The sequence below is a fragment of the Phyllostomus hastatus genome, unplaced genomic scaffold (genome assembly GCF_019186645.2).
Source record: "Phyllostomus hastatus isolate PE091 unplaced genomic scaffold, TTU_PhHast_1.1 phas_scaffold_78, whole genome shotgun sequence".
Lineage (NCBI taxonomy): Eukaryota > Metazoa > Chordata > Mammalia > Chiroptera > Phyllostomidae > Phyllostomus > Phyllostomus hastatus.
In genome coordinates, this window is record NW_025334041.1 from 91,586,600 (window position 1) to 91,612,171 (window position 25,572).

General features: G+C 33.6%; 1 protein-coding gene across 3 annotated transcripts in view; it reads left to right on the top strand.

Moving 5' to 3' along the window:
* VPS54 (VPS54 subunit of GARP complex) overlaps positions 1-25,572 on the top strand; it is a 103,530-nt gene that overhangs the window by 11,843 nt on the left and 66,115 nt on the right. For 2 of the 3 annotated variants that reach the window (XM_045828432.1, XM_045828430.1), the window contains 6 exons: positions 9,589-9,744; positions 11,150-11,391; positions 14,641-14,719; positions 17,555-17,589; positions 18,733-18,864; positions 22,091-22,476. In XM_045828432.1, coding sequence (XP_045684388.1) covers positions 9,609-9,744; positions 11,150-11,391; positions 14,641-14,719; positions 17,555-17,589; positions 18,733-18,864; positions 22,091-22,476 — 1,010 coding nt within the window. In that variant the 5' untranslated portion in view covers positions 9,589-9,608. The remainder of the gene's footprint in view (positions 1-9,588; positions 9,745-11,149; positions 11,392-14,640; positions 14,720-17,554; positions 17,590-18,732; positions 18,865-22,090; positions 22,477-25,572) is intronic. The other variant, XM_045828433.1, reaches the window with a different exon arrangement.

Consider the following 25,572-nt stretch of genomic DNA (forward strand, 5'->3'; position numbering starts at 1 on the left):
TCAACTCTGACCATTATTTAAATGTCTTCCAATGCATATTTCCAGCCTCTCTTCCTCCTCCTCCTTTTCTCCTACAAGCACAGTTTGTGTCATCAAAGTTGCTTCTGTTCTAGACCACCATTTTTTTATTTTTATCATAATTTTCTAGTAGTCTTTATTTCTTTCCTTTTACTGGTATGGATTTGAGGACCAGTCCTGTGCTTGACTACTTTTCTGATATTATGTCTGCCCATATTGGTTTGCTGTCTTTTCTCCCCCTCTCTCCCCAAACTAGGGGCACTCAAGCAAAGAACACCAGTAGAAGAGGCTCAGGATCCTAAAGCTGAAATTGATTTAAAACTTTGTATGGGATAGTGTCAGTGTTAATACTTAAGATGTTTATAATAAGGAATAGTAGTAATTGCAATTATTTATTGAATTCCTATTATGTGCCAAGTATTGTGTCATGAACTTATATAGGTTACGTAAATTATATTTAATTTAAATCTTACAAAATTCCTATGAGGAAGATACTGTTGTCCCATTTTATATATGAGAAAACTGGGATTTAGAAGGGTTAAGAAAATTTCAGAGGTAACACATATAATAGGTCACTGAGATCTAACTCATTTTATGGGTAGTTTTCTTAACCATTGTATTATACTGTCTCACATGAAAAGTAAAGATCTAGAACTAAGTTTTAGAAAATCAGATGATATTATACAAATAAGCAATTAATGTATTTTTGACTTGGGTTTTAAGATGGTTTTGAACGTACATGATCCTGTATGAGACATTGTTAATGGCTTGTATGTGTTTACTTCTTTTTCCATGATAGTCATTCATTTGTTCATTTATTCATTGAACATTCTTAAAGTTTACTGAATGCTGACTCTGTGCTGGGTTTGGTATAGAAAGGTAAATGAAACAAATATAAGTTTATTATATAGTGGGGGAGACAGGAAATAAGCAGGTAAATAAACAGTCAGTTATAATTTGAGAAAGTGCTACAAAGATCACAAACTGTAATGCTAGTGGTGAAGAATAACAGGATGTGTGTATTGCACAGGGAAAAGATAAAGGGGAGGAGTTGCTTAGATAGAGAGGTCAGGAAAGGCCACTAAGCAAGTTTTTGTTGTGTACCTTTTCATACATTATATATAGCTATATGAATTCTGTTTTATATCTCATATTGGGTCTCTTGAAACAATAGGTACTGTTTTTTAATTTCCTCATCTTCTATTTCACCTCAACTTCTGCAGTCACACTTCTACCACCACTGTTGGACATGACATTGCTTTCCGATGTGAGTGGTCACTTCTTAATTGCCAAATCTAAAAGAGGTTATTTTCTTTATTATTTTATTTGCAAACTCTGAGCTGGTATTTCTCTTCTGTTTTCTCCCCACTTTCTAGGATGTTCCTTCTTGTCTTTATTACAGTCTTTCTTTATATATTTCTTTTCTGTCTTCAGAAATGTTGGAGTTGCCTTAGGTTCTTTACTTGGCCCTCTTTACTAATACTCTCCAAGAGTGATGTATTCAACTCCAGTGTCTTAAAGTCTATAGTGACTCATCACAGTCTTAAGTGGTGTAAGTCCAAATTCCTTGGTAAGGTTCCACCCAACTGAAGAGATATTTGTTTTTTTTAATCTGCAGAAGAAGGAAATGCACCTTTACTGATATTTATTATGACAATTTATAACCATCACCTTCAGCCAGTCCATATGTTCATTTATCAGATGGTCATGTTTTAAATAAATGTGCAAGCACATGAGATTAATAGCTGTATCCTTCACTTAGTTAATCTGTGTGATATAATTTCCATGAGTAGTTAATTGAGTTTATAGATTGTTATTTAGTTTTAACTAAATTAACTCTCACAAAATGCCCAATTAACTTAAAAATGATTCCGTAGGGAAATCACATCTTGGATGAAAGATAATACTAATAATGGAACTACAAGTTAACAACAAAGTGCAGAGCTGAATTCTACTCCTATTCTAATATAAGCTCTTCCATAGCCATACATAACAGCACTCAAAAGAGTTGTCAAATTCTAAGAATTGTTATGTGTTTTTTTAAAACAAAAAAAGCCTTCCAGATTTGCTCATCTTTTCAGGGATGGCATGTGACTGACAGTAATATTTAATGAAACAGATATTTACACACACACACTCAGACTCTCTTAATCTGTTCCTGAAGGGTGTTTTTCTTTTTAAACAATGAGCAAGAAAATAGTTTATTTTCTAGAAACATTCAGGCTATGGTAAATGTAGTTTGAAAATGTATGTTTGAAACATTCCATCATTATGTGATTCTGTTAAATGATGAACTCTTGAAAATTCATAATGGAGTTTTCTAACTTGCTTTAAAAACCTCAAAACAGAGAGTTCAGAAAGTATAATCAGTGATGCAATAATACTATTTCTTCCATTTGGTTCTACATACATTTGTGATACATCTTTTTTCCCCCCTGTAACAGGAATTAAAGCCAGGTTATAAAAATAAATTTAGAGATAAGAATTTGAAGTACCATTTAATGAGGTGTTATATTAATATATTTTTTTATCCTCATCTGAGGAATTTTTTTTCATTACTTTTAGAGAGTGAGGGGGAGAGAGAGAAAAAGAGAGAGAGAAACATTGGTGTGTGGTTGCCTTCTTGTATGTGCCCCGACCAGGGATCAAACCTGCAGTCTAGGTATGTGCCCAGACTGGGAATTGAACCCATTGACTTTTTGGTCTACAGGACAACACTCCAACCAGCTCAACCACACTAGTCAGGGCTAAATCAAGATTTTTAATAATAATGAAGCATCATTTTGCTATCAAAAATAGAGTAAAAAGGTAATTTTGCTATTAATTAGTAAAATATAGATTAAAAGTCTTTCCTGTTTATCACATCTTTTAAAAATTTCATTTAGCATAGTTTTATATTGTACTTATTAATACAGTAGTACCCCATATAATTTGTAAATGATTGCTTAAAAATTTTTAACCGATGGGATACAGGATGAAAAATTTGTAGACTGTTGACATATAGACAGTAAGCATCAAAGGCAGGGTAGTTTTCTGTGGGTTATAGTAAAGATTCATAGTGTAGGTAGGTATAAGGCTAAAGCTGAACTTCTGCAGTTTAGCAATAACATTATTCCTGATTAACAAAGGGTCATGGTTAATTTTGTGTGACAACTTGACTAGGCATGCCCACTATATATGGACCAGGAATGTCCATACAGTTGATAAAACATTATTTCTAGGTGTGTCTTTGAGCGTGTTTCTGGAAGAAATTAGCAGTGATTCAGTAGACTGAGTTAAGAGATCTACCCTCACCATTGTGCGCAGGCACCATCATTGTCATTCAGTCCTTTGAAGGGCTGAGTAAAACACAACGGCAAAGGAAGGGAGAATTCATTCTCTCTTCTTGAGCTGGGACATCCATCTTCTCCAGCCCTCATACATCAGATTGTTGGGAATCCTGGACTTAACACCAGTGGCACCCTGGTTCTCAGGCCTTTAGCCTTGGGCTAAATTATAAATTATACCATTGATTTTCCTGGTTCTCCAGCTTGCAGAAAGCAGATGGTGGGACTTCTTGGGCCTCCATAACTGCATGAAAGAATTTCTTTAGTAAATATCCTCTTATATATTATATATCCTATTGGTTCTGTTTCTCTGGAGAACCTGACTGATACATACAAAAATAATTAGTTTTTATAGAGAACATTTACAAAGTTAAATTTTTTTTTGTCATTTGGAGCTAACCATTGCTAAGATTGTGGTATATGTCCCTGTAGAGGTTTTGTTTTTTTTTGTTTGTTTGTTTGTTTGTTTGCCAGTATGCATGCTTATTTTAAATTAGGAAGTTGGGATCATACTATACATAGTATTTTGAAAACTGTTTCTACTTAACAATATATGTCAAACATTTTTATGTCATTAAATATTGGCAATCCTCTTAACAAATTTTAAAATAATGATAAAATGCTTATAATATTTACCATCTAAATTGTTTTTAAGTATTCAGTTCAGTAGTATTAAGTATATTCACATTGTTGTACAGCCAATCTCTAGATCTTTTTCATCTTGTAAAACTGAAACACTATACCCATTAAATAACTCCCTATTTTTTTCTCCCCCGAACCCCTGGCAACTACCATTCTACTTTCTGTCTCTATGAATTTGACTATAAGTATACCTCATTTTACTGCCCTTTACTTTGTGCTTTACAGATGTTGTATTTTTTGTAAATTGAAGGCAAGTCCCTCCACCAGCAAAAGGATTTGACTTAATTTCATTGCAATATTTGCTTTATTTCAGTGGTCTGGAACTGAACCCATAATATCTCTGAGGTATGCCTGTATTTAAATAAAATACCTCATGTAAGTTCAATCATATGGCATTTGTCTTTTTGTGATTGGCTTATTTCACTTACCACAATGTTCTCAACATCCATGTGGTAGCATATGTGAGAATTTCCTTTTTAAGGCTTAATAATAATATTCCATCGTGTGCATATACTACATTTGTTTATCCATTCAACTGTCAGTGGATGCTTAAAGTTTTTTCCACCTCTTGGGTATTTTGAATAATATTGCTATCACATGGGGTATAAATATCTCCTCAAGACCTTGCTTTCACTTCTTTTGTGTATATAACCCAAAAGTGGAATTGCTGTATCATGTACTAGTTTTATTTTTAATTTTTTGAGGATCTGCCATATTGTTTTCTATAACATCAGTACCATTTTGCATTCCCATGAACAGAACATAAGCATTGTAGTTTCTCCACATCATTGCCAATACTTACTATTTTCTGATTTTTTTTATAGTAGCCCTCCTGATGGGTCTGCAATTTTTTTAAAAAGATTTTATTTATTTATTTATTTATTTTTAGCGAGGAGAAGGGAAGGAGAAGAGAAGGAGAGAAATGTTTAATGTGTGGTTGCTTCGTATGTGCCTCCTACTGGGGGCCTGGCCTGCAACCCAGGCATGTGCCCTAGACTGGGAATTGAACCAGTGACCCTTTGGTTCGCAGGCCAGCAATCAATCCACTGGGCCACACTGGCCAGGTCTGCAGTTCTATTTTTAATGGCAGTATAATCCATTGTTTGATTGTGCTATAGCTTATTAACCAACTCCTTCTTACTTCAGATTGTGGTTCTTTTTCACTCTTAAAATAATGCTGAGATTTTTCTTTTTAATCTTCACCCAAGGGTATGTTTATTGAGTTTAGAGAGAGGGGAAGTATTGGGGGTGGGGGGAGGGGGAAGAGAGAGAAACATCTATGTGGGAGAGAAGCATTGATTGGTTGCCTCTTGTACCTGCCCCAACTGGGGACTGAACCCGCAGTTTAGGTAGTGCCCTTACCAGGAATCAAATCCACAGCCTTTTGGTATATAGGATGATGCTCCAATCAGCTAAGCCACCTGACCAGACCAGTGCTGGGATTATTTTTATTAATGTTTTGGAGTGTGCATATATTTGTTTTCTTAGGATATATAATCTAGAAATAAAATTTAAAGTAACTTTTGAAGGGAGAGGAGGCATTAGGTAAGTAGAAAGATGGTATGATTATTAAGGAGGCCTTGATAACATGATGGATTAGAGGTACAATTAAACCACCCTGTCTGGAATTGACATTATTTGTGGGTAATAGGAAATAAGGCTAGAAAGGAAGATAAGCATTAGATTATGGAAAATCTTGAGTACCAGCCTATAAAGCTTGGCATTTGTCTGAAAGTTAAAAAGTTTTGAGCTAAAGTATAACAGAATTAAAACTTCCTAGATTTAATCCTAAAGCAACATGCAGAATGGTTTAGGCTGGAAGCAGATAGACCAGTTAGAGGACCACAGTGTGACAGAAGCATGATAGAGGTCAGGCAAGTTTAGATTTTATAAAGTAGGGTGTTTTTAAAATCACTTTTGAAAAAACAGGAAAAAGGAAATAAATGATTAGTTATTAACCACTCTGCTGAAATGTTTATACGTTGAAATGGTAGAGGAAAACTAGAAAGATTTGCTACTACCTTACCTATAATAGGCTATTTCATGGATAGTTCAGAGTTGACTGTAAATGATATTATAATTCCAGTATTCTCGGTAAGTAGTTACTATATCAGTGTAGAAGCAAGGAAAGAAATTTTTGCACAGTATTGGGTAATGCTTGTGGTAAATGTTTCTGTGTCTCAGCTGCCTTCTCTTTCAGCCTTTACGGAATTCCAGTTTTAATATATAATATTATTCTCCCACAACATTAAAATTTCATTGAAATCTATTGATTTCTTTCCTCTATATTTCAAGTTGGACAATAATGCCATCTTCAGGTAGATTAACAGTTACCAACTGAATGTTTTTCTTTCTCTCTGATATCCATATTTTACATTACTCATCTATGTAACATTTGACAAATATGTAAAGTTTCTTCTTCCTAACATTTTATTGTGAAAATTTTAAAACATAGAGAAAAATGAAAGAGTAGAACATGTTGCACTCATATATACTTCACTTAATCATTTTTAAATGTTGTCATACTTGTTTTATCTGTGTATTTTTTCAAATCACTCCTAAATACTTAAGTATTCATGTCCTAAGTATAAAGACATTTTCCCTTAATCTCAATACCATTAATACACCTAAGAAAACTAATTAAAAATCTATATTCAGAATTTCCCAGTTGTTTTAAGAATGTATTAGAGCTATTTTTTTTCTTTTTGAGCCAGGACTCAGTCAAGGCTCACATGCAGCTTTTAGCTGTTGTCTATTTATTTCAATATAGAATGGTTTCCACCTTTTAAAAATGACATTGATCTAAGTGTCCAGACCAGCTTTCTTCTATAATGTCTCATATTCTCAATTTGTTTGATTGTTTTTCCATGTTGTGGTTTAACCTATCAATCCTATTTATGACTGTTTCCTATAGACTGTAAAGTAGGTCTAGAGTAGAAGTACTTTACTTTGGGTTCACAAACACCATAGGGTCTGTGAATAGAATTCAGGGAGTCTGTGAACTTTGGATGGGGAAAAAATTACATCTTTAACTCTGTGGTTCTCAACTGGGGTGATTTTGTTCTTTTCTCTTTTTTTACCATCCTCTGGGATGTTTGGTTTTGTTTGGAGATATTTTTGGTCATCACAACCAGGTGCGTGGGTGAGTGCTATTGGCATCAAGTTGATAGAAGCCAGAGATGTATCTAAAGATCTTACTGTATACAGAGGGAGAACCTCAAATAACAAAGAATTATCCAGCTCAAAATGTCAGTAGTGCTATGGTTGAGAAAACATGCTTAACTGGATTTTAGCATTTCCTTTGATTATGAATTTAGGAGGCTCTTCACAGGGGTATTAGCATTACTTGTAACTTTGTCACCAGCAGAAATTTCACATCAAACTGCTGCAAGTATTTCAGAATATTTATGCACATTGTTTAGAAAGATTTGCATTCATTGAAAAGCAAAAATATTACTATATTACAATGTAAAAAGATAGCTTGATAGCTATGTTTTAGTATAATTGTCCTTTGTAATTTTATGTATTTTATACATTATAAACATTATTCTGGGAAGGAGTCTGTAGACTTTATAAGACTGCCAAAGGAATCCTCAGGACGAAAAAGCTTAACACCTGGTCTAGAAGCTTGTTTAGGTTGAATTAAACATTTTTGGTGCAAATGTTTCATAGATGATATTTATTTTATATTGCCTTTTCATGAGTCACACAGTACCAATTGTCTTACTATTTTTTTAGTAATACCAAGTTTGATGACTTAGTTAAGGTAGTGACAGCCACATCTTTCCATTTTTTTTTTTTTTTATCCTCACCCAAGGACATTTTTTTTTCATTGCTTTTGGGGAGAGAAGAGGGGACAGAGAAGAAGAGTGATGTGAGAGAAAAACACTGACTGGTTGCCTCCTGTATGTGCCTGTACTGGGGATCATATGCACCCAGACTGGGGTTTGAAATTGCGATCTAGGTATGTTCCCTGACTGGGAATTGAACCTGTGACCTTTCAGTTATGGGACAGTGCTCCAACCAACTGAGCCATACCAGCCAAGGCAGATCTTTCCATTTTAAAGATACATTTTTCCCTTTGCATTGCTAAGTAATCTGTGGGATAAAACTCTGACACCAGTTGAGTTTTCTGTTTCTGAACCTTTCACTCCATACATTGATCATTTTTGCTTGAATCAGATTTTACATATGGGGTTACGAAATGGTGCAAGGAAGTCTGGGAAATATAATTTTTAACTTTCCACCATACTAGAGGGAAATTAGAGTGAATGAATTTTCTGTCACTGGTTCTAGCCTTATATCTTTGCTCTTTATTTCTTCTTCTTATTTTTCTATTTACCAGATTTCCTAAGTTAGATTTGGGGTTTTTTTGTTTTTTTTTTTGGACACTTGTTAAACCATATATATCTTTGTAAACCACTTAGTCTTTCCAGGCCTTTCTATACTTGCCTCCAGTATGAGGGGAACTTAGTCTAGGTGATCTTTTTTTTTTTTTTTTTGCCAGGTGGGGGCTAGGTGATCTTTAAATTTCCTTTCATCTGTAAGCATTTGTTTATATCCACTAATTTACTCCTTCATTAAAACTATTGAGTGCCTGCTATTTGATAGATATACTCACCAATAAAAGATTATCTACTCTTTAATAATTAAGTACTACATGTTTTTCAGTATCCAGTTTATGTACTGCTTCATTTGTAAAGTTTTACCCAACACTGAATGAATCTATATTATGTTGCCCACAAATTCTTTCAGTACATACTAAAAAATGTAGACATAGGTTAACTGATATTTTACTTATTAGTGTTTTGATGACTTAATTTAATTTCAGGCAGATTGAAGAATTATACTATTATAATCATTTAATATAGTGATAGGCATGTAGTAATAATAAATATAACATTTATGAACACAAACTTTGAGGCAGGCATTGTTCTAAATGCTTTACATATATCTATTCCTTTGTTACAACACGTTTATGAGATAGGATCTCTCTTCATCCACATTTTTACAGACGAGGTAAAGCACACAAAAGCTAAGTAAATTTCCTCAAGGTTATACTGCTGGTATGTGAAGCTGGGATATGAACCCAGGGAGTCACATTTCAAAAAACCATACAATTACCCATTTTGCCATAATGCATAGTTACTGTACACTTGTTGAATGAATGGAATGTTTTTCTTTTTAGTAGATATTGTTTACAGCTTTGCTTTCTATTTGCACTTTGGATAAAAGATTAAGGATAGGTCACTTTGGGGAGAATACTGTTTAAATGAGGACAAACAACTTTCTTAGAAAACTAAATAAATATTGAGTAACTCTCAATAGTGAATATTCTAATTGTGTACTTGGGAATTTTGTGTAATGTGTTTGCTTTTGAAAGAAAGTTTGTGACATGTATAATACTTATACAGGGTGGGGCAAAAGTAGGTTTACAGTTATTTGTTATGGAAAAAAGATATGCAGGTTATGGTTATACAGTAGCTTTGTTAACTCTGCTTCACGTACTCACAACTGTAAACCTACTTTTGTCCCACCCTGCAGATGAATTTTGATTTATATTAAGCATCTTGAATATTATTTGTTTCTTACTCATTTTCAGTTGAGTGGTGATTTTATGCAATGGCTTCAAGCCACAGTTCTTCACCAGTGCCTCAAGGAAGCAGCAGTGATGTTTTCTTTAAAAAAGAGGTAGATCCAACTAAACACATTCGACCTGTGCAGTCACTGCCAGATGTGTGTCCCAAGGAACCCACAGGTAATGCTTTTATTTTTTGAGGATTTGTATTATCTTTTTTTTTAAAGATTTTATTTATTTATTTATTTTAGAGAGGGAAGGGAGGGAGATAGAGAGAGAGAGAGAAACATCAATGTGCAGTTGCTGGGGGTCATGGCCTGCAACCCAGGCATGTACCCTGACTGGGAATTGAACGTGTGACACTTTGGTTCTCAGCCCACGCTCAATCCACTGAGCTATGCCAGCCAGGAGGATTTGTATTATCTTTAAATGAGTAGACAGATTTCATATACTTGTCTTAAAATAGTAAATTTTAGCTGTTAAAATTGAAGAGATATAAATAATTTTGGAAGTAAATACATTAGGAAATTGGAATGTAGTTCTTTTCATGCATTTCATAAAATACGTTATATACATAAACTTAAAAAATGTTTTGAAAATGTAGGTACAGATCGACAGCTCTGTAATTAAACACAATACAGTCAACCCTGGCTGGTATGGCTCAGTGGGCTGAGTGCCGGTCTGTGAACCAAAGTGTTGCTGGTTCAATTCTCAGTCAGGGTACATGCTTGGGTTGCAGGCCAGGTCCCCAGTAGGGTGTGTGTGAGAGGCAAGCACACATTGTTGTTTGTTTCTTTCTTTCTCCCTTCCTTCCCCTCTCTAAAAATAATAAATAAAAATCTTAAAAAGAAAATATGCATGTTATATAAGCTTCATTCAGGTTTGAGTTATAGTTGTGTTAGCCACAAGTTCAATGTTGATGAATTAACAATATATATTACATAAGGAACCTTTAAATAGACATGCATAAGATTCTGTATTAATAAATTGATGAAAATATTGTGACCAGAGATTTGCAGGAATCTAACTCTGTATTTCCTCTAGGAGCAGTGGTTCAGTGTTTGCTAATTAAGTGTTCAGTGATTTTCTAGAACAGAACTACTGTGAACAAGAATCAACTGTATAATTTCCTTTCCTCTATGGTTAATGTCACAGTAGCATTTATGTTATCTAATAATAAGTCAAATAAAGAATTTTGGGACCAGTCTTGTGGGGGAAAAACACTGGAATATCAAAGGATAGAAGATATTCAGTAGAAGGTAGAAGAGTTTTGATGTTGAGAGAAGATAAGTAGTACAGTAAGGAAAGGAATTAATAGAAGACTTTCTTTACCACCTAACCCCGCCCCCTGTAACTACAAGCCTTAAATTTTGCATATCTTTCATGTTGTACATGTTTTTTTCTCCTTTGGCAATTGATGCTGAAAATTCAAGTTTATTTAATCAGATTGATTTTTATTAAAACATTTGCTATAGAAGAGAGTTATTGCTTTGTATAATGTAGAATTTAAGCATTTTTATTTTTCTAGGACATACTTTCAAACATAGAACTTACTTTACAGAGTTCTCTTGTTTACTTTTTGCAGGTGATTCAAATAGTATATGTGTTGCCCCATCTCTAGTTACAGATCAACATAGATGGACTATATATCATTCCAAAGTAAATCTCCCAGCAGCATTAAATGATCCTAGATTAGCAAAAAGAGAATCTGACTTCTTCACAAAAACATGGGGATTGGACTTTGTGGACACTGAAGTCATACCTTCATTCTACCTCCCACAGATCAGCAAGGAACATTTTACAATATATCAACAGGAAATCTCTCAGGTAATATCAAATCTTGAGGTTAGTCAGGTCAAAAATAATAAAAATACTTTTAGTTTGATTTATAATGGATTTTGACCAATAGCCTTTGAGGAACATATTGTATTATTTTTTTGTTCATATACATTCTGTACTGGGTTGTATCTAATTCTTTGCTTAGATTTATGTAAATATATTTCTCTTACTATAATGATTTTTCAGAATGACATATTCCTAATATGAAAAGAGGAGAAAATTTAAATGACAATACACAGAAGAAAGAAATAAACACCAAAGGCAAAAATCAATGAAATAGAAAATAGAGAAATAATACAGAAAATCACTGACACCCAAAGCTGGGTTATTTATGAGAAGATCAATAAAATTGACAGACCTCTAGCAATACAGATCAGGAACAAAAGAAAGAAGGCACAATTCACCAATAACAAGAATGAGAGTGGTGACATCACTACAGATTCTACAGAGATTAAAAGGCTGATATTTAAATATGAACAACTTTATACCAGTAAATTTAACAACTTAGATAAACTGATAAATTCCTTGAATGACAGAAATACCAGAGCTCTATCAAGAAGAAATGGATAATCCAAATAGCCTTTCCTCTATTGAAGAAATTGATGTGTAGTTAAGTATCTTTCCACAAAGATAACTCAAGTCCAAATGGCTTTTCTGTTGAATTCTACCAAATATTTAAGAAAAAAATACCAAGTCTGCACACATTTTTTCACACTTTGGTGAACATGTGAAGGACAAGGCCAGTACTAGGATGAGGCAAGTGAGGTGCCTATTGTGTAAAATGTGAAGGGACAGCAGAATCTGAAAATAGGTGCCTCCTTAAATACCCATGGCTCCTTGCTTGCCTCACTCTATTGCCAGCCCTGGTGTAGTAACTGGAATGCTCATATACTATTGGTGGGAATTTAAAATGGTAAAAGTCATTTGGAAAGCAGTTTGGCAATTTCTTAAAAAGCTAAAATTATTTCCAATTCAGCATGAAAGGAAGTTGGAAGTTTTTACTTCGGTCCTCACAAAAAGAAAAAATCTAAACAAACTTAAAAATCAACAGCTGAGAAGCTATTTGAAGGTCACAGTCCAGGGGCACAGACTTACTAAAAGACTGAGACCTAATCAAAAGACTATAGAATGTTTTGCCTTTTCCCCTACTGTACCATCACATCAACCGGGAACCTGTATAATAACAGTGGAATACAGTGGAAATGCTTGCATGTGTCAGACTTTATTTAAGAAGTCTCTGAAGATAGCAAGGAAGACCAAAACAAGGATACTATAGGAAATTTTAGCCTCTGACACCTGTAGCTATAGCAAACAGTAAAAACAACTTACTTCCTAGCCAGGTAAACATAAGACCATGCAATAAAAGGCCTATTTACCTCAGTTCTTTTTATCCAGTACATCATATGTGGCTTTCAAGAAAAAAATTACAATATATAATAAAGACAATACACACACATGGTTTAAAGAGACAGCAAGTACCAGGATAAAATACAGATTTGGCAGCAATGTTGGAATTATCAGACTGGGAATTTAAAACAACTATGGTTAATATGCTGAGGGTTCTAATGGAAAATGTGGACAACATGTAAGAATAAATGGGTAATGTAAGCAGAGAGATGAAAACTCAAAGAATCAAAAGAAAATACTGTGAATTAAAACACTAACAAATGAATAATGCCTTTGATGGATTTCTTAATAGACTTGGAATATAGAGGAAAGAATCAATGAACTTAAGAGAATGTTGATAGAAACTTATCAAAATGTGTGGGTTCAAGTGAAAGCAGAACTTAGAAGGAAATTTTAACAGCACTGAATGCATTTATTAGGGAAGAAGAAAGATCTAAAATGAATAATCAAGCATTCCTACCTTAGGACTTGAATAGATATTTCTTTAGAGGAGATATACAAATGACCAGTAAGTGCATGAAAAGATGGTCAACATCACTAATGGTTTTAAATGGTAAATTTTATGTTATATAATTTTAACACACACACACACACACAAAAGATCTGAACAAATGTCTCACCAAAGATGGTAAATAATGTATCAAAAAATGCTCATCATCATATGTTATCAGGGAATTGCACATTGAAACATGAGATGCCACTACATGTGTATTAGAATGGCAAAAATCTGTCCTGGCTGAATAGCTCAGCTGGTCAGAGCATTGTCTGCAATCATTGCGGGTTCAATCCTAGGTCAGGGTACCTACAAGAATCAACCAGTGAATACATAAATAAGTGGAACAACAGCCCTGGCTGGGTGGCTAAGTTGATTGGAGTGTCATCCCATACACCAAAGGTTGCAAGTTTGATTCCTGGTCAGGGCACATACCTAGGTTCCAGATTTGATCCCTGAGCAGGGCGTGCACAGGAGGCAACTGGTCAATGTTTCTTTCTCACATTGATAATTCTCCCTTTCTCTTTCCCCGCCTTCTCTCTCTAAAAACCAATAAACATATTCTCAGGTGAGGATTAAAAAAAATAAGTAGAACAACAAATTGATGTTTCTCTGTCTCTCTCCAAAATCAATTAAAAAATATTTAGAATGGCAAAAGTCCAAAACACTGACAACACGAAGTGCTAACAAGGATGTGGACTGATAGGAATTTTCATTCATTGTGATTAGGGATTCAAAACTGGTACAGCCACTTTGAAATACAGTTCTGTGTAGTTTCTGACCAAACTATCAGAACTCTGAATACTACTAGCCCAGTGTTTTTTCATTAACACACTGCACTTACCCATGTGTCCTATTTATGATATCTCTGAAAAGATGACAATGTTGTTAGTGTTTATTTCATCTGAAATCAGCGGAATATATATTTTTTGACTCAAAATGTCAACTAATAACTATTTAAGCTATATTGGTTTTCAAAATTTCTTCTTTTAAAAAATTATTTTCTTGATTTTTGTTTTGTAAGTAAGGATTTTTCATTTGCTTACCCACTTCATTCCAAATTTATGGAGATTTTACTAGTTATGTAAAATGGATGAGTGTAAGTATATAGGTGTTCATACATCTCAGTGATATTTAGTTTATTAAGCATACTTATTATTTATATAAGTGCAAAGGGCTAGTGATTTCATATTTAAGAACCATAGAAGTAATTTGATATGTCTGATTCTGTTGTGAAACATGTTGATGCTTTGATACAATATGATGATTTGATGATTTGTATACAATACATATTGCCACATAGCATTGATCACATTATTTAATTGTCCTTTCATCAGAGAGAGAAGATTCACGAGAGATGCAAGAATATTTGTCCTCCTAAAGATACCTTTGACAGGACTCTCTTACATACTCATGGTAGGAATATGTACTATTTGTAGATAATATATAAATGAATGTGTGCTATTTGTAGCATAGCAAATATTAATGAACAAAATTTTTATATTTGGAACTTGTTGGCTGTCCTACCTATGATTTTTATTTCTAGTGAAACTTTTATACCTTAAAATTACAATCTTTTCTAAAAGCTTTTAGAGAAAAATCTTTGGTCTAATGGTAGTGTTGTCTTCAACAAATACTTATTTAATATCTGGATACTTGGTACTGTGCTCATTGCTTAAAAATACATAAACAAGGAATAGTCCCTATCCTCAAGAAGCTGATGATCTCCTCAGTAAGGTTAAGAAAAAAATAACCCTTTGATTCCCAGTCAGGGTACATGCATGGGTTGCAGGCCATGACCCCCAGCAACTGTACATTGATGTTTCTCTCTCTCTCTTTCTCCCTCCCTTCCCTCTCTAAAAAATAAATAAATAAAATCTTTAAAAAAAATAAAAAATAAAATAAAAAGGTAGTTGTTAAAAAAAAAAAAGGAAAAAGAAAAAATAACCCCAAAATCACAGCACTGTATATCAAGCCATAAGTTCAGTGTGGTAAAATTGTATAGAGCTCTTAACTTAGCCTTAGAAAATTTCTCGGAGTTGATGATGATTGTCTGTGTTTTAAACTAGCTATTGAAAAATATTTATGTGGGAAAAAGTGTTACAGGAAAAGGGGACAGTTTGTACAAAGCTATAGAATCAAAAGATAAATTATCATGTTCAAGGGACTGCAAGAGTTTGGTATGTTGGCTCTAATAGGAGCAAGAAAAGAAGCTAAAGAAATAGGCGGGTGTCAGATCAAGAGTCTTGTATGCCATGCTAAGGAATATTTCTTTACTTAAAACAGTATAGAGCTTCAAAATCTTTTAACCAGACATAATCAGATTTCTGGTTATACATTTCACTGTGGAAACAGTTGGGGATAATACTTTTTGAATGATGATAAAACTGGAGGCAAGGAGACAGTTGGAGGCTATTGAATTAATGCAAGTGAGAAATCATGTGGCCCCAAATAGCAGTTATAATAAAGATGGAGAAGAAGCTGGGCCTTTGAGAGATCGAGGCACAGGTTTTGGTGGTCACTTAGCTGGTGATGGAACAAGTTGATTTGAGGATGATTCCAAGGTTTCTTGCTTGGGCAGCTGGTATAATTCAGTGAGAAAGGCAATATAAGAGGAAGAATTTTGGAGGAGTTGGAGACTGGTTTAATTGTACAGTACTTTTGCAAAGAAGATATCTGGTATGCAACCTGGAGCTCAGGAAAGAGATCTGGGCTAGAGATGCAGGTATAGTAGACATTATCATAGACAATATGCTAGATAATATCATGGTAGTTGAATCCAAGGACATGGATGGGATCATCCAGGAAGGATGTGAATAGTGAGAGGAAAAGAACTGATAATTGAACACTAAGGAGCTGCCACATTTAAGGGGCAGATAGAAAATGAGGTACTTGTAAAGGAGACTATAAAGAAGTAGTAAGATAAGAGAGTTAACAAAGAGAGTTCCACTATTGAAATGAAAGGTGGTGAGAATTTCAAAGCAGTGAGAATGGGAATGGCTGGGGGTGGGGAGAGTGACGGGGGTAGGAAATGGAGACAAATGTATTTGAGTAACAATAAAAAAGTGACAATGATTATTCTACGATGTCAGAATACTTCAGTTTGTACACTGAGAAGTCTTTGTGGATTTGGCAATTTAGGAGCTCTTAGGGGAGAGAATTTAGACTGGAGTGGTGGTTACAGAAACCTCAATACTATGTATTAAGGTGTGAGTTCAAGAGAAGGAAATGGAAACTGCCAGTGTGGATGTGACTTGAAAATCTGAGATATAAGGTATTGACTACAGAGGGAACAGAGTGTAAGAATGTTTTTGCATGGCCTGGAATAGATGAGGCAAGAGAGACATTTGCATAACCCTGAGAGTGAGTGCTTTCGTTAATTTTACAGCCAAGTCCTCCCTTGTCTCAATCTAGTCTGGGCCCTAGATCCATCCTTCCTTCCTTCCCTCTCATGCTTCCCTCCCTTCTTCCCTTCTTTTCTCGTTTCCTTCCCTTCCCTATCCCTCCCTCCCCCTCCCTTTTTCCCTTCTTTCCCTTTCTTTTTTTAATAGGAGAGAGTGGAACATGTTTATGTGCAGAGAGGAAAATGATCTCAGAAGGAGGAAGAGGTTGAAGATATGGGGAGGCAGGGTAATTGATTAGGCAAGTTCAGCAGAAGAGGCTGGAGGGGATGGATTACTTTTGGGAAGGAGAGTACTTTGTCTGAGATCTTAATGGTGAGATAAAGATAAAGTAGGTTCAATTGCAGTTAAGTTTGTACATGATACAGACTAAAATGTATAAGAAAATTAATATATTTAAAAATATTTAAAAAATCTTTGATCAAAGGAAATTCTGGAAGGGATGATGGATATTTTGAATAATTAAAAATTTGAATTTAATTCATTTTTAAAAACTATATAGCATGCCAAACTTAATTCACCAACAAATAAAATAGTATCAGGCTTTCTGTGTAGCTAATCACTGTAGACTAACTTATTGTAGACTAATCATTCTCACTTAAAATGTACTTAGTTGTTTTATTGCTACTATATAATTGATTAAAATTATTTGAACATATGCTTTACAGTGCTTTGCATACTACTAGGGATATAGGAGGTGCTTGATAGATTTGTGTTGAACAAAGAAACTTAAGTGGCTATTTGGTTGTGACCTAGTACAGTATTAAATCTTGTCAAAGTATATTTTATGGAAGTAAAATGAAAATAAGTTTTAAAAATCCTATTTTCCCTTTTCCTTTTTTTTTCATAGATAAATCCAGGACAGATCTGGAGCAAGTACCTAAGGTACTTATGGGGATACAAAGAATAATAAGCTGTAAATCCAATCTTACAGGAACATATTCCAGAGGGAGATATACATATTAAGCAAATAATTTTTGTTAAGTATGAGATAGAAAAATGTACATGGTATACTTGTGTTCAGAGATGAGGTGATTAATCTTTGTGTCAAACACAGAGATGTGTTTGCCCCTTTGATTGGGTTGAATCAGAAGATAAGCAAGGGCATTCCAGGCCAGAAACACACGTATAAAGATACTTAAGCATAAGAGGGTATGGAAGATAATTGAGTACTGCTCAAATGTAACTTGTAAAGAGTGGGAAAGGTAAAAAGAGGTGAATGGGTCCAAAAAAATGAAGGGTTCTCAATGCCTTTCTAATGAGTTTGATCTGTGGGTCATGGGAATCCATCTAGAGATTTAAACAGAGAAGTTAATTCAGTTATACTTACTTTAAAGGGCTGTCTGACAGCAGTGTAGTGGATAGATTGGGGAAGGACATCATTAAGTGTCCATTTACTGTAATCCAGAGATAACAAAGAGCTCTTTTGATGAAGTGCTATGGAGGTAGACAAGAGAGGGAATTCAAGCAATATTTAGGAAATATAATGAGTAGGGCTTAGTACCCAGTTGGCTGTGATATATACGAGACAAAAAGTAGGCTTTTCATAAAGTTGAATTTGTTTTGGTTTTAAAATTTAGTGTATGTCTAACCTAAAAAAACAATTTTGAAAGAATTTTGAGCAGGAGAATGTAAATATATAAGAAACTGATACCTGGCATTAACTCCCCCCCCCCACTATTTGTGGGAAATAATATGGAAATTTTAAGAAAGTATATCTCCCTTTGGTATATGCCCAGTGGGACTGCTTTAGTGCATTTGATCAAGTTGTAATGGAATAATCATCTCCATTGGTAAAGGCAACAAAACATTTTTCTGTCTTTCATGAGCTTGTGTAGCTTGATGAGACTTTGCTTCTACATTTTTCTAAAGATTTTTATGTGAATAACTCAACCTTGTTATCACTTGCTTTTGCTATTTATATTGAGATCCAAATTAATTATTGTTTGATGGTCTTATGATATTAGAAGGGATAATGGATGTAAAGAAAATGCTTTTCTAATGCAGGGAAATGCATTTTTTTAATAGATTTTTATGAAACCAGATTTTGCCTTGGATGATTCCTTAACTTTTAATTCAGTTTTACCATGGTCTCATTTTAATACTGCTGGTGGAAAAGGAAATCGTGATGCAGCTTCCTCAAAGTTGCTACAAGAAAAGGTATTTTCTTTTTTACTTTTTCCATGTAGAAAAATTTTTTGTAGTCAAGTGGTGCTAGTTGGTGTGGATTTAGATTTACTTATTTGGTAAGCACTACTTTCTAAATTTCATTTTGTTTTTACTGATAGTTACAAGCGTTGAAATCTTACTGATAAAGTAATAGTGTTTTGTTTCAATGGAATACAAGTTGTACTGGTAAAAAGGAAAACCTCATTATTTGAGTACTGATTCATCTGAAACAACAGTTGGTAGAATTTCAGTTGAAAATATGTATTAGAGTTATCTAATTACATGTAATTATAATCGCTTTACCTTTATCCCAAACAACGTATTGGCCAATTTTGTATTCTTTATGATTTAAAACACAGAAAATCAGTTTATCCTGAGGCACTGTTTATCCCCATTTTAAAGCAGATTTTATCAATATTCCTGTTGTATTTTTAGCTTTGCAAAGCCATGTTGTTTGCATGTTATTAGTCAGCAGTTTTAAAATTTCTCACAGTGTTCTATGTTTTAGAAATATCAACATCTTGAATGTCATTTGATATGTAGAACTTCAAGAATATCGTAACTCACATGTCAAGAATCTTAAAATTTCTACAGGAATTAAAGACTTTTGAATCTCTGGTTCCCCCCACCCCACCCGCACACTTAGTTTAGAGCTTCTCTAAAACTGAAAAAGCATTTTGTTGTAGTCTACTGGTATCTCTTGACAATATAAAAGCTTGTCTCAGAAAGACAGTTCAATAAATTAGGTCCAGTCTTCCTCAGTAACTGAAGAAAGGACTAGTTTGGGGAGGATAGGAAAAGAAATGTAGGAAAAGACTAGTGAGTATTCCTTTTCTTACAAATATCAGGATGATCACTTAGTAAGTTATGTAATGTCTAATCACTAGGGTGTACACCTGAAACTAACAGAATAATGTATGTCAACTGTAATTGAAAAATAAAAGTGATTTAAAAATGAAAATGAATTCAGTTTTTTCCTTTGACAACATTTCACTTAAAAAGATTTTCCTTGAGTAAGAACAAATTAATAAATCTGATGAAAAAGATGGGTTTATGGACATAGGCTTACTCCCAGACCACTTTTCACATTCCAAGTATGTATCCTGGTAGAATAATACCTCAAAAGAGAAAAACAACAAAAGCCAATAAGAATCTAATTGATCTGTATAGATGCTTTTAGGAATACTTTAAAAATTGTTTCCTTTATAGAATATTAATAAGAAAAGATTTATGAAAATATGCCTTTGAAAAGAATAGATCAATGGAATGGAATACTGATAAGTTGCTGAAATCTTTAAAATTAAAATAAAACAATATTATCTTGCTAAATGTTTCAAGTGACTAAAATAATATAGGTTTGTTTGGGGTTTTTTTTGGTAAGTTGCAGAATCAGATTTGTTATATTTACATTCTGGCTCCTTCTCATTTTGCTCTGTTATTAGAAAAGTAATGGAACACAGATTCTAAGAGAGTAGTTTTAAACTCATTTTGTGATTGACATCAGCTGTTTTATCTTGCTAGCTTTAGAGAAAGGAGGTGTTACAACCAGGATCAGAGAAATTTGTATGCCCTTGTAGTGCTACCCAGAGTGCTGGTCTGTGATGAGATAAGGAGTTAGCACTAGAATGTAAATCATAATATTGCTTTCTTTTAAGAAAGTCTTTTTTCGAAAAACAGTGCACTGGGCTTAGTGATGTAGTTGATTTACTTTCCAGCAAAGCTCTGTATTTTATCTGGGACTTGCTAAACAATTCATAGACTGGCAGCAGCATGTAGACTGCATTCTGAGTAGCACTGTCCTAAAGGAATTCCCCATTCCCAATTTACTGTTCAGAAAATTGAGTGCATTTTAGCTTGTGATGTACCCTAGTACTTTTGTCCCCATACTGCTTTTCAGGTAAATAAATGAACAGCTGAATTGAAGATGAAAAGAACAACAACACAAGTGTATAAATGCCAAGAGATTTAAACTGTGGGAAAATTTCTTGTTAGTGATCTGTTTTATATTATAATAGATTACTGAAGGAGCCTTACTGAAGATATTATGCCCATCATGATTTTAAGGAAACAGGCTAGGTGACCAAATCATCTCTTCCAGTCTTATGAGTCCTAAATGTTGAAAGTCTATTAGCCCTTTAACACTGTGAATTCTCCAGAGATGTTCAGAAATAATGCCTAAATTTGAGCTATTGGTTGAAGAATCTAAAAGTAAACAAGTGCGAAAGATATGGAAAGGCATATGCAGTTAGAAAGGAAGGAAACTCAAGTTTTAGTAGCCCATATTTGAAATTATAAAAACATTTTTAATATATGTTACTCTAAGAATTAACCTTGGTAGTGCTACAAAAATATATATGAACTAATTGTTTAAGGCATTTGCCAACCTTTTCAGAACAAAATTCATTGGAAATTAGCTGGGTTTACAAATTAATAAAAGAATAATTTTCAAAATGTAAAATAAGCAGCCTTAAAAGATCCAAATTAATTTTAGTACTTTTTATAATTTGTGACCGGCCACCAATCTGTCTTGTGGATTCTTTAACACTTTGTGGCAGCATGGTATAATAAAAACAACTTCAGCTTTTGAGTCAGACACACCTGGGTTCAAATTTTAGTTTTGCTACTTACCACAAGACTTTATTCAAGTGATTTAATGTCTCTGAGCCTCAGTTTCCTCATCTGTAAAATGAGAATAATAATTACCTATATTCCAAGATTGTTCAAATTAGAAAATGATGTATATAAAATATCAGTGCCTGGTCCATAGGAGGAGGTCAATGAATAGCAGTTATAATCATCTTTTAGTCAGATCAGTTATGTGTGGTGTTGGTGATGGCAATGGTCTCTGGGGGGTAAAGAGATCATTCTCTCTCAGATTTTAGAATTTGTGACTAGATTAAAAATCTGAGATGACTGTGGGGTACTCTTACTTTCTAGAAAGTGGTTGGTGTTTGGAGGACAGTAATGGCAGGGGCAGCAGAAGAAGGTAAATCACCTTCTACTCTGTTGTCTAACATTTATTAATCTTTGGGCTATACCTTTCACTTCCCTTCCCTTTTGTTGTGTCCAATATCAAGGATCCCATAATCACACAGTTCAGACAGTGGGATTTAAAACACATGTAGAAATCTTGTGTCATTTTCAGAAAGTATTTCTGATAGACAGTCAAGGAAGGTATACTTATAATACTCCATGATTTTTTTCCTTCCCTCTTAAGCTGAGCCATTATCTGGATATTGTGGAAGTAAACATTGCTCACCAGATTTCTCTGCGTTCAGAAGCATTTTTTCATGCAATGACCTCTCAACACGAATTGCAGGACTACCTCAAGAAAACTTCCCAGGCTGTAAAAATGCTTCGAGATAAAATTGCACAGATTGATAAAGTAATGTGTGAAGGATCACTACATATTTTAAGACTGGCACTTACCAGAAATAATTGTGTTAAAGTATACAATAAACTGAAGTTAATGGCCACGGTACATCAGACTCAACCTACAGTACAGGTGTTGTTATCTACTTCTGAATTTGTTGGAGCATTGGACTTAATAGCAACAACACAAGAGGTTCTACAGCAGGAACTTCAGGGCATTCACAGCTTCCGGTATGTCAATTAAATAAACCATTAGAAATAATATTAGAAATTTTTTAAAGTTTAGTGTGTAATGTTCACTGAAGAAATGTGACTCTGTATTTTTTGGACCATAAGATGCACCTAGGTTTTAGAAGAGGAAAATAGGAAAAAATTTTTGAAGTAAAAATTGTGGTAAAATATATAATGACATAAACAACATAATATTTCACCAATGTAAATATAAACAGAACTCAATAGCAGCATTAACAACCATTATTCCTCTCAAATTGGGGCGGGGGCATGCATCTTATAGTCCGAAAAATAAAGTATTATTTAAAATTACATGGATATTTTTCTTCCAGATTGATCTGTTTAGTAATGTTATCATTCTGATATTTTAGTCTTAGTTGAAGAAAACCCATAAATAAAGAACAATATTTACAGGGACATTTGGATGGAGAAGCAAAATTAAATTTTCTAGTAGATGAAGTCAATGAAATCACAACTTTGAAAATGTTGAAATGGTTTTTTGTCAAGATAGTAGATCAAGGTAGAGGAAGGAGTACCAGTATAGCTAAAATTAAAAGTTCATTTTAAAAGCTCTTGAATAGGTTTTAAATTTCATAATTATTTTATTTCTGATTTTCAGTCTGTTTATCACATTACAAAAAAATTCTACATGGTGATGGAAAAGACTCAATTTACCCTAGGTTCTTATTTTGAAAATACTTTTAAGTTTAGGGCTTTAGTTATTTTATGAGGTCATGACAAAATGTTTAATTTATAGATAAACCAATTGCAAGCCATCAAAATTTCATTCAATTAGTAGGCTTGCAGTGTCCTTGTAAAAATTTTTCTATTTACTGGGAAACCCATCCAGATCTTACACTGCTTAGTAACTATAAAGAAGTTTTATAGAAGATATATGCTCTGTAACTTAAAAGATATTTAATATATTCTGGAAAATTTTGCTTCAAAATAAGTTTATTTTAATTATATTATAAATTATTGTTGACTGTTACATATGAATATGAAACTAGAACATTTATGTAGGCAGCATTTTAAAAAACTTGTCCCAACTTTACAGAAATAATTGATTCATTCATTGAAGAAATGGTTTTTGACCACCTATTACTTGTCAGACACAAGACAATACTGGAAATATAGCCATGAACAAAGCAGAGGTGTTCTCTGCTATCATTGTTTCTACAATTTATTTGGCAGGAAAGTAGACAAATTACTGGGTAGTTATGATACAATGTAATACAGTAAGATGATGAAGATACAGATTGCTATGGAGCTCTAATGTTAGTGGAGGAAACTAATCAGGCTTGGATGTTTAAATAAAAAGTTTGAACCACAAACCTCTTTGGGAATCTATTGAAAGCTGTGCTTAGACCTTCTTTTCATAAAAATAACCCTGTACGTAAAATTTTACAAGCAATTTTGGTTGGTTCATAGTACTTTGAAACCTACTTCAGATTTTCCAGCATGGAACCCAGGATGACTAAATGATTTTTAGTTTCCTTTTTACCTGTGATAATTTAAAGATTTCTCTTGTGAATGTATATAAAATATGTTTTTAAAATAAATAATTTTAACTTTAGTAAAATGGGCTTCTGTAATGATAGAAGCTGTGTTTTTCAAGTATCACTACTATATCATATCATGAATGTTAATGAATATTGGGGATCCAGTTCTACAGAGTAAAGTGCTTTATCTTCTGAATAGTACAGTACTGAGAATAGAATCAAGGATCAAATGCTTGCCTGCTAAACACAAATTTTAAAATTGTTCTAACTTTTACCCTAAAGGTCATGCAATTTTTAAAATTTTATTTTCCTTAACTCAAATTTATGCCTAATAATATTGACAAAAAGTATATTTATCCAAAGCTATCTAAAAATATTTAAAAACTGGGTTGATGTTTATTCCTAGTATGTCTTATTAGAAGATAGAATGAAAATTTCATAATCTTCTATTTATTTTGAGTCAAGGAAGAATATACCTGTATATTCAACCTTCTTTTTGTTTGTATCTTAACTCAAATGGAAAAATGCTCTTCATAAAAAGATGTACTGTAAGCCCTCACTTAATGTCATTGATGGGTTCTTGGAAACTGTGACTTTCAGCAAGATGATATATAATGAAACTAGTTTTACCACAGGCTGATTGATATGAACTAGAGTTAATTCCTATGGCATATTTCTGGTCACAGAAACATCACCAAACTTAGACCCCAAAACACTTCTAATAGTAAACACTGAAATAAATGTGAGCTATGAATACATTTAAGAAGATTAATACAAACAAGATAATTATTTTCCAACCTACTTATTCCAGTTCAGGGCATTCCAGGTGGCTGGAGCCTCTCCTAGCAGCTCAGGGTGCAAGGTGGGAACCAACCCTGAACAAGACATTCTTGCACCTGAGTCATATTACACCCACTCCCACACTCACTCAGGCTGGGATAGTTTAGATATGCCATGTCACTTCACATGCACATCTTTGGGATGTGGAAGGAAATTGAAGTACCCAGAAAAAACACACACAGACTTGGAGAGGACCTGCAAAAATTACTCAGACATTGGGCCCTATTGGGAATTTTTTTTTTTCTTAACACTATAACAAAAGGATGTTGGATGAACATTATTCGGGGACATGCTGTAAATGACTTAAAAGAACTTTCAAGTACTCTGATGGTCTACATTTTGCTCAAATATTTGTTTATTGTTATTTTTATTAGAACCTACACATATGTAAAGAGTGTTTATTCTTCATATAAAACATTTCTGTAAAGCTATCAAATGTCAGTTCCAGTATGGTTATCACTGTATAAAAGTGTGGTATCAGAACTGTGTTGAGTTTCTAACTTCTGATAAACATCTTTATGTGCACATAATTTTCAAACATAGAAGTACTGTAAAAGAAAATGTTTTTCTAGTAAAGAATACAGTCTTCTAGTTGAAGTAGTTTAAGGCTGACATATTACAACACAATTTAGTTTTGTTTAACTACTGTTTTGTTTAAATCCTATCTGATAATTTACTTTCTTGATTTTATTATTCCTTTTGCTGTAAAGCTGTTAAATATCAACATTTTTATCTCTCTTTTATAGATTCACCG